General features: G+C 38.9%; 1 protein-coding gene across 1 annotated transcript in view; it reads left to right on the plus strand.

The window, feature by feature from the left end:
- LOC102208323 (extracellular calcium-sensing receptor-like) overlaps positions 1-8,153 on the plus strand; it is a 36,804-nt gene extending 28,651 nt beyond the window's left edge. The window contains exon 9 of the mRNA XM_013916055.1: positions 7,249-8,153. Within this exon, the coding sequence (XP_013771509.1) occupies positions 7,249-8,153 (905 nt within the window). The remainder of the gene's footprint in view (positions 1-7,248) is intronic.
- The last annotated feature ends 5,268 nt before the right edge of the window (positions 8,154-13,421 follow it).

A 13,421-nucleotide genomic window follows, 5' to 3' on the forward strand; every position in this document is an offset into this window, starting at 1 on the left:
GAGTTAATGCCAGTTAATGTGACATTACACATTAACATGTGTATCTCTGTATTAACAAACATGCTATATTGGTCCAGTTTATTTTTCTTATCGTTGTTGTGAGGAGACCATAAATAGCATTTGCATTTTCTGTTGTACAGTTCATTTGCTGTTATGGAGTTCTTGTTATGGATAAAAAGTGTCTTTTTTTGGTTTCAAAATAGCTGATAACTATCCGCTGATAGCTGCCAACATCTGAGAACAAATATAATTCTATAAAGTGGTTCTATATAGTGTGTAACTGTTAATATAGAACATTATTAAATTTATTGCTAATGCAATCATATGGCACATTGACTTCTGAGGAAATTTTAGATGGCACTCGTCATCAGAAAGGTTGCCTACCCCTGGTGTACAGCAATATACTGGGTGTACAGTACTGGGCTAAGAATGCAGGCCTGCAGGGATCCACTGCTGAGTGAGAGTTTGGTGGAGAGGTAGGGGATGAGTCTGACTGATCTGTCCCATTGGTGAAGAAATCTTTGATCGAGGAGCGGGTGGCAGGGGGGATGTGAAGATGGTCCAGTTTGTTGATAAGGATGGGATTATGGTGTTTAACACTGAGCTGTAGTTCACAAAGAGCATCCTCACCTAGCTGTTCATGTTCTCCAGATGACTCAGCCCTCTGTGAAGGGTGATAATGATGGCATCCTCTATGTACTGAATTGCTCTATAAGCCTTTTTGTGTTATATATGCCATTTTGTTATGTTTTCCTGCAATGCACTGATAACTTTCAGGTGATGTCTGTTAGTTACAGGAACTAATAATTACAAGAACTAATAGATATCAGCTTCAGCCTGAACTGGGATTTTAATTTGGATAGGACTGACAGTATCCCACCCAAGATTGTGAGTGCACCATGGGTTATTTTGGGGAAAAACAAACAACACAGATGGTGCAGGGAGAATAAACAAAAGCTGGCATGCAGAGCTGGCTATTATCTCCAGCTGCAAAACAGCAACACAAACAGCCCACTTCCAATCATCTTCCTCAGCAATGCCAGATCCCAGCAAACAAAACGGAAGAGCTACAGTCAGAGATTTACTACAACTGCTTTGTCCAGGAGTGTTGTCTACTGATTGTGACAGAATCTTGGCTCCATCCAAACATTCCTAATGCCTCAGTAGAGGTACAGTACTTGGCCAGACATTACACCACCAGGACCACAACCAAGACTCCAGTAAGGGAAGGGTTGGTGGGCTCTATGCTTGTGTGCTTCAGGACTGGTGCCATAACAGTAGAATAAAAGACGGTCCCTGTTCACTGGACTTGGAGGCGATGTCCATTTAGCGCAGACCCTTTTCTCTACCCCACAAACTAATGATAGCCATAATTACCATTGTTTACATTCCTCCTCAATGCTAACGTTAGCGCAGCACTCAACCACATCTAACTTATTATCAGTAAACAGTAGAGAGTGCACATGTCCATATTGTTCCTGGGGACTTTAATAAGACATGTTTGAAATCTGTACTCCCCAATTCCACCAACTTGTTAAATGTCCTTCAAGGGGGAAATAGGGAACACTACGGTACTACGGTTATGGTACACTAGACCATGTGTACCGTAATATCCAGCATCATAAGTTGGCAAGTCACAGAGGTGGTCCTGCAGCCCAAAGAAACGGCATAACTCACTCTACTGTAGGGCCATAAACAGCAGAAGGCGGTGTAGGGGCTGTGTCCAGCGGCAGTCAGGGAAGAGGCCCTGGCTGTCCCATTTCTTGCTATCGAAGCTGGCTACTGGGAACACTGAATCAGTCTCCTAAAGAATGGCTGGACTCTGGTCTGAGTTGGATCAGGTGATGGGGGAGCATGCACTACAAGCCTGGTGCACCTAAAGAAATAATCTGGGTGCACTGGGACAGCCTGGCAGGTCCAAGGGACGCTAGGGACCCAAATGGTCCATGTTCTGCACCTCCATTGCTGAGGCAGCTCCAAAGAGCTGCAAGGTGCTTGGTGCCTGTTGTGGTGCTAACCCCTAATCCCTGAGTTAGATGGTGGTTACCAGAGAGGACGTCATCAAGGAGCCATCAAGCGCAAGGAGTCCTATTGGGCTTGGTTAGCCTGTGGGAGTTTAGGGGTAGCTGTGGAGTGTGGCTCGGGCAGTCGTTGAAGGAACAACTCGGGTGTTGGATGGGTTCAGTGAGGGTATAGAACAAGACTTTCAGACTGCCTTGAATAATTCTGGCAAACCAAAATCATCAGGTGGCTCAAGCAGGGAAACCGGTGCTCCACTCTGAACATGTACAGTCGATGTGGGGTGTTGCTGACATTCAACTGAGGTTATAGACAGGTGGCGAAAGGAATACTTCAAAGAACTTTCTGAATCCCACTAACATGCATTCTGTTGAGAAAGCAGAATATGCAGACAAGGAGGACGACCAGTGATGGGAATGACGGCGTTATACGTAATGGCGTTACTAACGGCGTTACTAACGGCGTTGCTAACGGCGTTACTTTTTTCAGTAACTAGTAATCTAACTAATTTCTATTTCTATTGTTACAACACTGTTACCACTACTAACAAGAAAATACAGTGCGGTCGTGTTACTATTTTTCAACAAACAGACGGTTGAAGCTGTGTTCAGCTTACTGCATCTTATATCAGTTGCATGGAAGTAGCTGACTACGTAAGTAATCTGGGCGCTACAGCTTTAACCAGCTCCCGCGTACGGCAATCACTTTCTGCCGGATGACCACTTTTTGGCACAACACCTGGAGCTAAGGGTGCAAAACAATCGCATGAGTGCTGCTGTTTGACTGAGGAAGAATAAAGTAGTCGTGGTAAGCCAATCACATGACCACTTCAAGATGACAAAGCAGCAATGTGATATATACCAGTTTTTAAATTGTGTTGATAGGCCACATAAAACCAGAGTCATGATAAACAATATATACGCGTTTTTTCGTCAATAGTTTCGTCACGTTTACTGTCTAAGGACAGCGCTAGCAAGCACTCTCTGCTTATGACCAAAAACAAAAAAGACCCTGCCAGATTTGTGAGGTTTAGCATGTTTGGAGTGTGTAGTTAATGTGTTGTCTCGTGTAGTTAGTGTGTAATGTTGTGGATAGTTTTGTGTTGTGTGTCAGAAAAAATGAGGTGACTGCTGTCTCCAGGTAGAGAACAGGAGTGATACACCTACCGCTTTCTGCCCTGCAGGTATCAGGCTGTGATGTTCTCCTTTATAGTGGACAGAAATATTTGGAGTGGCACAGATAATTTGTGTTGCATCATATTGAATGCGGAATACCTGATTGTTATGTAAATAGTTTGAAATGGTTATTTTAAAAAAGGGGTAAAAGGTAAATGGCTGCAAATAACTTTGTTGTTTGCAAAACTTGTGCATATGATTTTAAACTTGACAATTTATATTTGCATTTAAAGTTATGAAATATGATTAATTAAACATGTTTGTGGTTGTTACAGTAGAAAATATAACTCTTTCTACTTAGGTTTTTTTTTTTTTTGTCTGATTTTAGATCAATTGTGTTAATACAATATGTCAAAATGAAAACATAACTGTAAATTCAGACATGTGAGGTTGTGCTGAAAAGCATGATACCAAACAAGGCAAATCAACAGTTTTTAAAGGTGTAATTTAGAGGTAAAATCAAAAGTAGTTGAAAATGGCCAATTATACCCTGGACCCCAGAGTTTATTAACTCCTTGGTTGCTAGACCCCTTGGATGTTTCCTAAAGGCTCCGGATTTTCTTGATGATCTTGATTGACATAACCTCGAGGAATATCAGAAAATCAGAAATCACATTTAAACACTTTTGCTCAGTAATGCAGATGTACCCATCAAGCAAAAACTGTACTGCCACTCTAAATTGTAAGGTGAATGAATTCATTGAGGATATTATGCAGGATGATGTAAATTGTTTTGTTTTCATATTACAGGTTGCTTACAGGTTGTTTTGGGTTTTTCTTTCCTTTAATGACCATGAAAATTAGTAGACAAAACTAAGACTTGTGTTTCTATATCATTAAGTTTGTGTTGTTAGACTTTACTTTCCATTTTACAAAATGCAAAAAGTAATAACCAAACAGCCTTTTGGTTATTAAAAATACAGTACCATACAAAATACCATACATACTATTTAACATAGTTACTTTTAAATAAAGAAAAAAATCTGGGGACATAAGGTATACCTTATGTCTGCTTATGTCCTAGGACATAAGCAGTAGAAATTATATTAAAGACTTATTTGAAGGCTATTACATAAGGGTATGTCCTTTTGAAAAAAACAAAAAAAAACAACTTATATAAATGCCTATATAAATGAGTGTAAAAACCACTCATATGTAAACACCTGACATCAGGCAGGGATGAAGGTAGCAGGTCTTATAATTGGTCTGATATTGGCAGTGTATTTTTTTCAGTTAAAATCAGCTGCTGACTGGGCTGTGTGTCTAGATTGTCTGAATCAAAGGACTAGGCTTACTGGAGCTCGTCCTCGTACTGAGGCTTCATCTGTGACATGTAAGCTGCAGGGTAGCACTCGTCTACCTGCATTCTCAATGGATGGTGATTTTATCATTGGCGGATCGTTCTCCCTTCATGCCTACATGCACACAGTTTACAATAACTACACCAGCATGCCTGAGGCTGTGAAATGCAAAGGGAGGTCAGTAAAAGCAGTATGTGGGTGAGCAAAGATGAAAACAAAAACAAAAAGTTTCTCTCTCTGTCTATATAGATAGATAGATAGATAGATAGATAGATAGATAGATAGATAGATAGATATGTATGTGTGCATATGAATAAAATGAAGATATGTGCATATCGTTATTGTATTAGCCTTTTGTCCTTTCACTTGATCAATCTTGAAATTAATCTTATTCTTTGTATAATAATTCTAACAGTGACATAATTGTCTGCAGCATTGATACCCGTGAACTGCGCTTTTCACGTGCGATGGTCTTTGCCATAGAAGAGATCAATAACAGTACAGAACTACTACCTGGAATCAAGCTTGGATACCAGATCTATGATTCATGTGCATTAGTACCTGTTGCAGTGCATGTGGCATTTCAGTTTTTGAATAGCCTGGACCCTACATTTTCAACTGGTAACAATTGTTCTCAGTCTGGTATGGTGATGGCTGTTGTCGGGGACTCTGGATCTTCACCTTCCATCAGTATCTCACGTCTCATCAGTCCATTTAACATTCCTCTTGTAAATAATTTGAATTTTTAGCATATTTTTTACATTTAAGATATGCATGTTCATGATTTTTGATTCTATAGCTCTTTCAGAGGTACAATATTTTATTTTATTTATGTATGTGTATATATTTTTTTTGTATTTCTTAGGTGAGCTATTTTTCCACATGTGCATGTTTGTCTAACAAGCAGCAGTACCCAAATTTCTTCAGAACAATTCCCAGTGACCAGTTTCAAGCAGCTGCTCTAGCCAAGTTGATAAAACACTTTGGCTGGACTTGGATAGGTGCTGTTCGGTCGGATTCGGATTATGGAAATAATGGCATGGCTTCTTTTCTAGAAGCAGCTCAGAAAGAGGGGATCTGTGTGGAGTACTCTTTATCTTTCTATCGGACAAACCCACAGAGCAGGATCCAAAAAGTAGCAGATGTTATCCGCAGGTTTCTATATCATAACATGTGAATTACTGTATGTGTGGAAATTAGCGTCCTTTTTTAAGTAAATTTTTATGTCATGTTATAATGCAGTAAAAAATGTTTTTAATGCATTATTTTGTATCTCAAGGTCTAAAGCTGTAGTTGTTGTGGCATTTGCATCTTTTGGAGACATGAAGATCCTGTTGGAGGAGCTTTCACGTGAGCCTTTCCCAACTCGCCAGTGGATAGGCAGTGAGTCATGGGTAACCAACACAGAATTAACGAGGTACAGTTTCTGTGCTGGGGCCATTGGATTTGGTATTCCGAAGTCTGCAATCCCAGGTCTCAGAGACTTCCTGCTGAATCTCTCTTTCTCTGAAATCACTGCTTCATCGGTGCTCACTGAGTTTTGGGAGGATGCATTCAACTGTAGACTGAAAAAAAGTAAGAAAGTTTTCTTGCTTACAGAAAACCCTTTGGTGTTACAAAGGCTAATGCTGCTTCATAAACCAAGACATCCTCATACTCTAACAATTCTGATGATGAATATGAGATTAACAAAGGTTGAATGTCTTTGATTTAATTACTTCGAAGGTTTAATTTGAGTGGCTTTGTTTGGATGGTATAGATTTTATGTATTTAAATCTATTACATTTAGAATTTTTCAGATTTGTCAAACAAAATGTAGGAAATCTAGATCAAACTTCAATGGTGAAAACATATGTTTATGTTTGTTCGTTTTTCTGTAGGTACTGCTACTGTAGACGAGAAAGTGTGCGATGGAACTGAAGACATACAAAACCTCAAAAGCCAATATACTGACACATCTCAGCTCAGAATTACTAACATGGTGTACAAGGCTGTGTATGCAATAGCACATGCCATTCATAATGCAGTGTGTCATGGAAAAAATGTCACAGCTCAGTGTGACAAACTAACCAAGTTAGAGCCCAAACAGGTAAGATTAAACAAAGGATAAATTGCAGTATTGTTATTAATTATTTAACTTTTAAACATTTTTCTTTCTTTTCCCTCCCTTTCTGTCTTAACTCATCCTTTCAGGTTTTAACTGAATTGCAGAAAGTAAATTTTTCCCAAAATGGTTATGATGTGTCTTTTAATGCTAATGGGGATCCTGTGGCTATTTATGACCTGGTAAACTGGCAAAAACACGAGAGTGGCATCACTGAGATAGTAACTGTAGGACTGTATGATGCGTCACTACCAGTGGGCAAGGAGTTTAGAATTAACAGAAATGTAACCTGGATGGAAAATAGCACAAACGTAAGTCTATGGACAAGAATCTAAATATTTAAATTTTGGAGCATGGAATCCTTACACTTATATAGCAAACATTTAAATCTATTATGGTTCGTTTATGTCGTTCACAGGTGCCAGTGTCAGTGTGCAGTGGCAGTTGTCCTCTAGGAACTCGGAAAGTAATGCAGAAAGGAAAACCCATCTGCTGTTATGACTGCATAGCATGTCCTGAAGGAGAGATCAGTAATATTACAGGTAAAATCTAATGTGTGTCCATGTATTTAAAATCGTTTTATACTGAAAAATACAATTTACAATGAATAAATTCCTAGCAGCCTCTCCTTTTTTTTTTTTTCATTTAGATTCAACTGATTGTTTACCCTGCCACAAAGAGTTCTGGCCTAATGCAAAGAGAGACACTTGTATCCCTAAACCTGTAGAGTTTCTTTCATTTCAAGACATCCTTGGAATCACCCTGGCTACATTCTCAATTCTAGGTGCCTTTCTTGCCATTATAACTGCGGCTATATTCTTTTATCACAGGACATCTCCAATTGTCCGAGCCAACAATTCTGAGCTGAGCTTCCTGCTGCTCATCTCTCTCACTCTGTGTTTTTTATGTTCATTAACTTTCATTGGGGCACCATCTGAGTGGTCCTGCATGCTGCGCCACACTGCATTTGGGATCACCTTTGTACTCTGTATCTCCTGTGTACTTGGGAAAACTATAGTGGTTTTAATAGCTTTTAAAGCAACACTTCCAGGTAGTAATGTGATGAAATGGTTTGGTCCTCTACAGCAAAGAATGACTGTTATGTCTTTCACCTTTATTCAAGTTTTAATATGTACAATTTGGTTGGTAGTGAGCCCTCCAGTCCCAATAAAAAATCTAACCACATACAAGGAGATAATCATATTGGAATGTGCATTAGGCTCTGCTGTTGGCTTCTGGGTTGTGCTCGGTTATATAGGCCTGCTTGCTTCCTTTTGCTTTGTTTTAGCTGTCTTAGCCCGCAAATTACCTGATAATTTCAATGAAGCCAAGCTTATCACCTTCAGCATGCTGATATTTTGTGCAGTGTGGATCACCTTTATCCCAGCATATGTCAGCTCTCCTGGGAAATTCACTGTGGTTGTGGAAATTTTTGCCATTCTGGCCTCCAGCTTTGGACTAATGCTGTGTATATTTGCTCCCAAGTGCTTTATCATATTGTTTAAGCCTGAGAAGAACACGAAAAAATGTTTAATGAACAAAAACCAATCATAATGTATCAAAGCTTTGTTAATTATTGCTCTTCCTACAGCAGCAGCAAATTGTACGTATTCAGTGCACATAACAAAGATTTTCATTTTCTGATGTTATTTAAATAAAGGATTTCCATTATCCATTGTTTGCCAATTGTTGTTTAATGTGCAAATACTTCATTTAAGTGAATAAATAAATATAAGTTTACATTTCTTAATTAAACCAGATTGTTCTGAGGTAGTAGTTTGACACAGCTGCTGTTAATTATTCTATTTTACTACAAAGCAAGTTTAAAATTGCAGATGTCACTTTAATGTCAACTGCGTGAGCTTGGTGTTATGATTGTCTTATCCACCTATTTTTCACAATTTTAAACACACGTTCATGCAGTGTTCTCCTCGGAAATACGTGTCACTGAAATTCATGTTGATGCTACTTTGAGGTGTAGCTGACATATAAATGCATTTAATCAAGCACAAATGATTGGACCTCCCCAAGCAGACCAATAACCTACCAAGTAAGCCAGCAGGCCAAGATCGGAGTACTCTATTCTGGTGATATGGTATTATGAGGTGGGGTCATCCCATTTAGCCCTAACTATAAGCTTTATCAAACAGGAAATTTTAAAAGATTATCTGAAAGGTAGAGGGGTTGTCTGTCTTCTGAATCCAAACTGAAAGCTGTTTCCACAGAAAAGGGCCCTGAAAGCTGAAGGTTCTGTCTCCGATTCTACTTTTAAATAACTTAGAAACTGCAAATAAGCCTGTAGTCCAAGTGCAAAGCTGTTTATATGGGTGTTATGGTACTATGAGGTCTCTAAGATAAGTAAAACCTGATTATTCAACATCTTGTATTTAATGAGATGGATTTAACCCTGGCGACCTGTCCAGGGTGTACCCCGCCTCTTGCCCTATGACAGCTGGGATAGGCTCAAGCACCCCCGTGACCCTGAAAAGGATAAGCGGATGTGAATGGATGGATGGATGGATTTAAATTTGATTTGGATTTAACAGGAAGTCAATGTAGAGAAGCTAATATGTGATACTCTATTTCTTTTTTTTTCTTTTTTTTATGTTTTATTAGTTTTCTTATTTATACAACATGTACAACAAATTCAACTTAATCACCGTGGGGGGAAAAGCAAAGCAAAACAACAACAACAACAACAACAAAAGAAACAAAAGGACCAAAACAAAACCAAACATAACACAAAAACAAACAAACAAACAAAGAAATACAATGACATTATACAAAATCGGGCCTTCCGTTTTGGATATATTTCAACCATTTCAACCAATATTCTTCAAATGAGTCCGCCTGCCACTGTTACGGGTCCCAAGGATGAAGACCACGATGACAAATATGTTACCTGTAAAAGCCGGTGAAGAGCAGAGTAAAGAAGACACGATGTGTCTCTGCTTTCCTCCAGAATGTGTCTGTGTTAATAGGAAAATTGTACTTAGTAGTCAGTATAATCTTTTAATGATATAAGTTTGCATATGGTAGAATGCTGCATGTAATCATTTGTGTGTAGAAGTATATAGTTGGTGGCATATTGAAAGAATGTCTCATCCTAGGAGGTCTGTAACATTCTAGGGTGTTCACCCCCACATCCTGGGAGCATGAGAGAGGTCGTACCTTGTCTTATTGTTTTACGGTAGGATTAACGTAGCTATGTCAGTTTTAGTTTAAGTGCTTCTTTACATATAGATGAACTGTTGGATTTTCCAGACCAGCAGGTTAAGGGAAGTCGTTTATGGGGCCACACTCTAAGGAAGGAACTCAGCCTGTAAGGAACAAACGCTCACTGAAGTATAAATAAAGACAGGGGCAGTTTCTCAGTGCGAGTCTCAGTTTGGAGCCTGCCCTTGCTAGCAAGAAGTTCTGTGTGTTTCTCTTCTCTGAGTCTTTACTGAAGAAGTGTTTTAGAGTATATATCTTGACAGTCTGAGTCTGATTTACTTCACACAAATAAATGCTATATAAACACTAAACATGAGCTTTCAATATACACAGCAAATTCAAAAGTGTTAAATGTTTTGGTGTTAATAGTCTTCTTGCAAAAGTAGAGTTAATTTTACTCTAAGCAGAGTCACATTCTTTTAATGTAACTCTGAGGTGTAAAATGATAGTAGTTAAAATCGAGTGTTAAAAATGAGTGTTTCTATGTCAAATCTGGAGGTGTTACAATGGAAACATTAACTCTTGACCTCTTAACTCTGAACTCCTACAGGGGCTATGACACCAATAGAGTAAATTCACAGACTCCGCCCCCAGCACCATAGGCTCCAATCGAAGCTGAAGTGAAGCAGTTTCAGAACATTTTGCTCTATTGGCTAGTCATTCATATGTATATTAGGTTGTTACCTGGGAATTCTAGCCAATTTAGCTTCCACTTGGCTGAAGCTAAAGCTTAGCTAAAAGCCTACCAGCCATTTGGCTGCTCTCCGGGTTTTATAAGTAGAAAGGTAGAAGCCTGGCTTTGCAGGTGATATGGGGGAGAGCAGAAGTGCGTTGAAGTTCCACAAAGTGATGAATGAAGGACATGCATATTGTATCCAATTGTTCAGTCTGACATCACTAGCCGTGTCTGGGTCTAAACTCCGCTGCAGGTCCATATATCAAACGATCACTATGACATTACTGAGAGTTGAAAAACTGTCTAAAGTCTTTCATCTTTAATAAAATGATCAGCGTTCTGCTCTACCAGGTGTAACAATTGAGTTTAACATCCAGGCATCCATGAAAACGGAATTTATGACATTTAACGGAGTTAGAAGTTAGCAGGGAGTTAGCTCGCTAGCTTCTATCTAAATACAATATAGCATGTCCTGACTGCGGGGTTTTGGAAACAAATTAAAACGTACAGCTCTGCTATCACTTCCAGCATAAATGAAGACTGAAAACTAAACAGCAGTGATGTTTGTAGGGTTACTGAAGTTGGGCTAGCTGGTATACAATGATGTGCTACGTGACCGCTAGCGACACAGCTATGTTAGCATAATATAAACAAGCTAACTTTTTTTCCACTCGATAAAAGTTAACGTGAGTGTTCTCGGTGGTCAGGAACAAATGTAATCGCATGGCAGGATGCTGTAAAAGGACCAAACTTCAGCCAGGAGAACAACTGAGATAATCCATCCACAATACGAGGTTAGTCATTCATATATTCATATTCAGGAAGAGCCTCAGTTGCAAGTATCTAAAAAAATCTTGATTTTCTAACCCAAATTTTTTCTTAAGGTCCTGGAAACTCATCACTTTTCCATTTTTCAACAAGGTACTGTATGTGGTGAGACCTTTATTTGCCCATGTTTTGAATGTCGAGTCGATCTTACTAGGCAAAAATTCTGGGTCATATGCAAACCACTTAAGGAATCCGGCCCTCTGGTTTAATTGATACTTTTTAAGTACTCTTTCCCATATCTTTATTGAACTTACTATCCAAGGGTTGCCCAGGTCTCCCAGGAGTCGTAACTCTGACGGATCTCCTATCAGTGCCCCGATAGGGAAATTACCTCCCAAGGACAATTCCACTTCTTTCCATCTTGAACAGTATCCAGGTTTACACCAGCCCAACAGATTTCTTATTTGTGTTGCACTGTAGTAGTCCTGTAGGCAAGGGAGGCCTAATCCTCCTTTATCCTTGGGAAGCTGAAGTGTTTTGAACTTAACTCTTGGCTTTTTCCCCACCCATATAAATCTTGAGAGGATCATATCCCATTCTACAAAGTATCTATCAGGGTTTTCTATAGAAACAGACTGGAATAAGTACAGTATCTTTGGGAGCATATTCATTTTTATGATATCCACTCTAGAAGAGATGCTTAGATAAGGGGTTAATGACCATCTGCTAATATCTAGCATGATATCTTTTTTAAGTAGGGGGTAGTTGATTTCTTCCAAACTGGTTATATCCATTGATAAGTTTATGCCCAGATATTTGATAGTTCTTTTGTCACAGCTTAGTTTGTATTTGCTGAGCAGATTTATTACTTTTTATTTATTTTTATTTTTATTTTTTTTGGGGGGGGGCTATAAAAGCTACTAAGAATTTGTGTTTTTTGTATATTCAATTTATATTGCGAGTATAGCCCATACTCCTTTACCACTGACATGAGCTCCATATGTGATTCAGTAGGTTTTGATAAGTAAACCAAGACATCATCTGCGAACAAGGCCAATTTCTGCTCACTTCCAGCAATATTAATCCCTTTTATTTTACCTTTCAAGCTTAAAAGCATCTGAAAGTTCATCGTTAATCTTTATTTTTGCAGTTGGGCTATTATACAAAGCCCTCAATATTGTAATGATGGACCCATTAAACCCAAATCTAAGCATTGCTTGCAATAAAAACTCCCATCTCACAGAGTCGAAAGCTTTTTCAGCATCTATCAATAATATATCTGGTATTTTATTTAAATATGTCTAATAATTTGCATTCATTAGCGTTCATTAGTCAAACCTCAGATGCAGGAGGAACAATACAGTTTTTGTTCTAGTTGCTGGATGAGCTCTTTATGCTTTCAAGGATATTTGAGGGTTTGTGCGAGTTTGCCCCACCATTCTACATGTGTTTTGTGGACTTGGAAAATGCACTAATCGCATCACTTGGAGTATATTTTGGGTTGTGCTTCTGGATTATATGGTGTCTGGCCCATTGTTATGAGACATTTGGTTCTTAGTTGCAACAGTTAACTTTCGTAATCACTTCCTACAAATCATCAACTTGTCTGCTACACCCCATTTCTAAAGGACTTCTCAAAGATGTTTTACCATTAGTTAATGCTCTAATCTTAAAACCATGAAGCCAGATGACATGTATCAGTTAGTTAAACTGCAAGAATGTGTTAAAGACATAAAGACTTGGATGACCAAAATTCTAAGTTCCTTTTTCTAAATTCAGATAAAACTGAGGTTTTTGTACTTGGCCTTAACATTTCTGGAACATGGTGTTTAACCAGATACTTCCTGGAGTTCCTCGAGTTGCTTTTGACCTGTTTAAGACTATGCTTCCTCTTTACCGTCACCCAGCCAGCCTGTTTCCCTGGCTGCTTGGGATAGTCTGCTACAGGGGACTGGCTAGCTATGTGGTTTTCAAGGGTGCGAAGCCGAGTCTCCAATTCATTGATCATGGCCTCCAGAGTTAAAAATAGGTTACATTTATTCCAAGCAACATAATTGCTAGAGGCTGAGGAGTAACTAAACATCTGACACAATGAGCAGGAAAGTGCAGGAGGGACAGGTGAAGAGGCCATGCTGATAGCAAGGTGGCTACGAGCTAAAATA

The sequence above is a fragment of the Pundamilia nyererei genome, unplaced genomic scaffold (genome assembly GCF_000239375.1).
Source record: "Pundamilia nyererei isolate P.nyererei 1_Seehausen unplaced genomic scaffold, PunNye1.0 scaffold00443, whole genome shotgun sequence".
NCBI lineage: Eukaryota > Metazoa > Chordata > Actinopteri > Cichliformes > Cichlidae > Pundamilia > Pundamilia nyererei.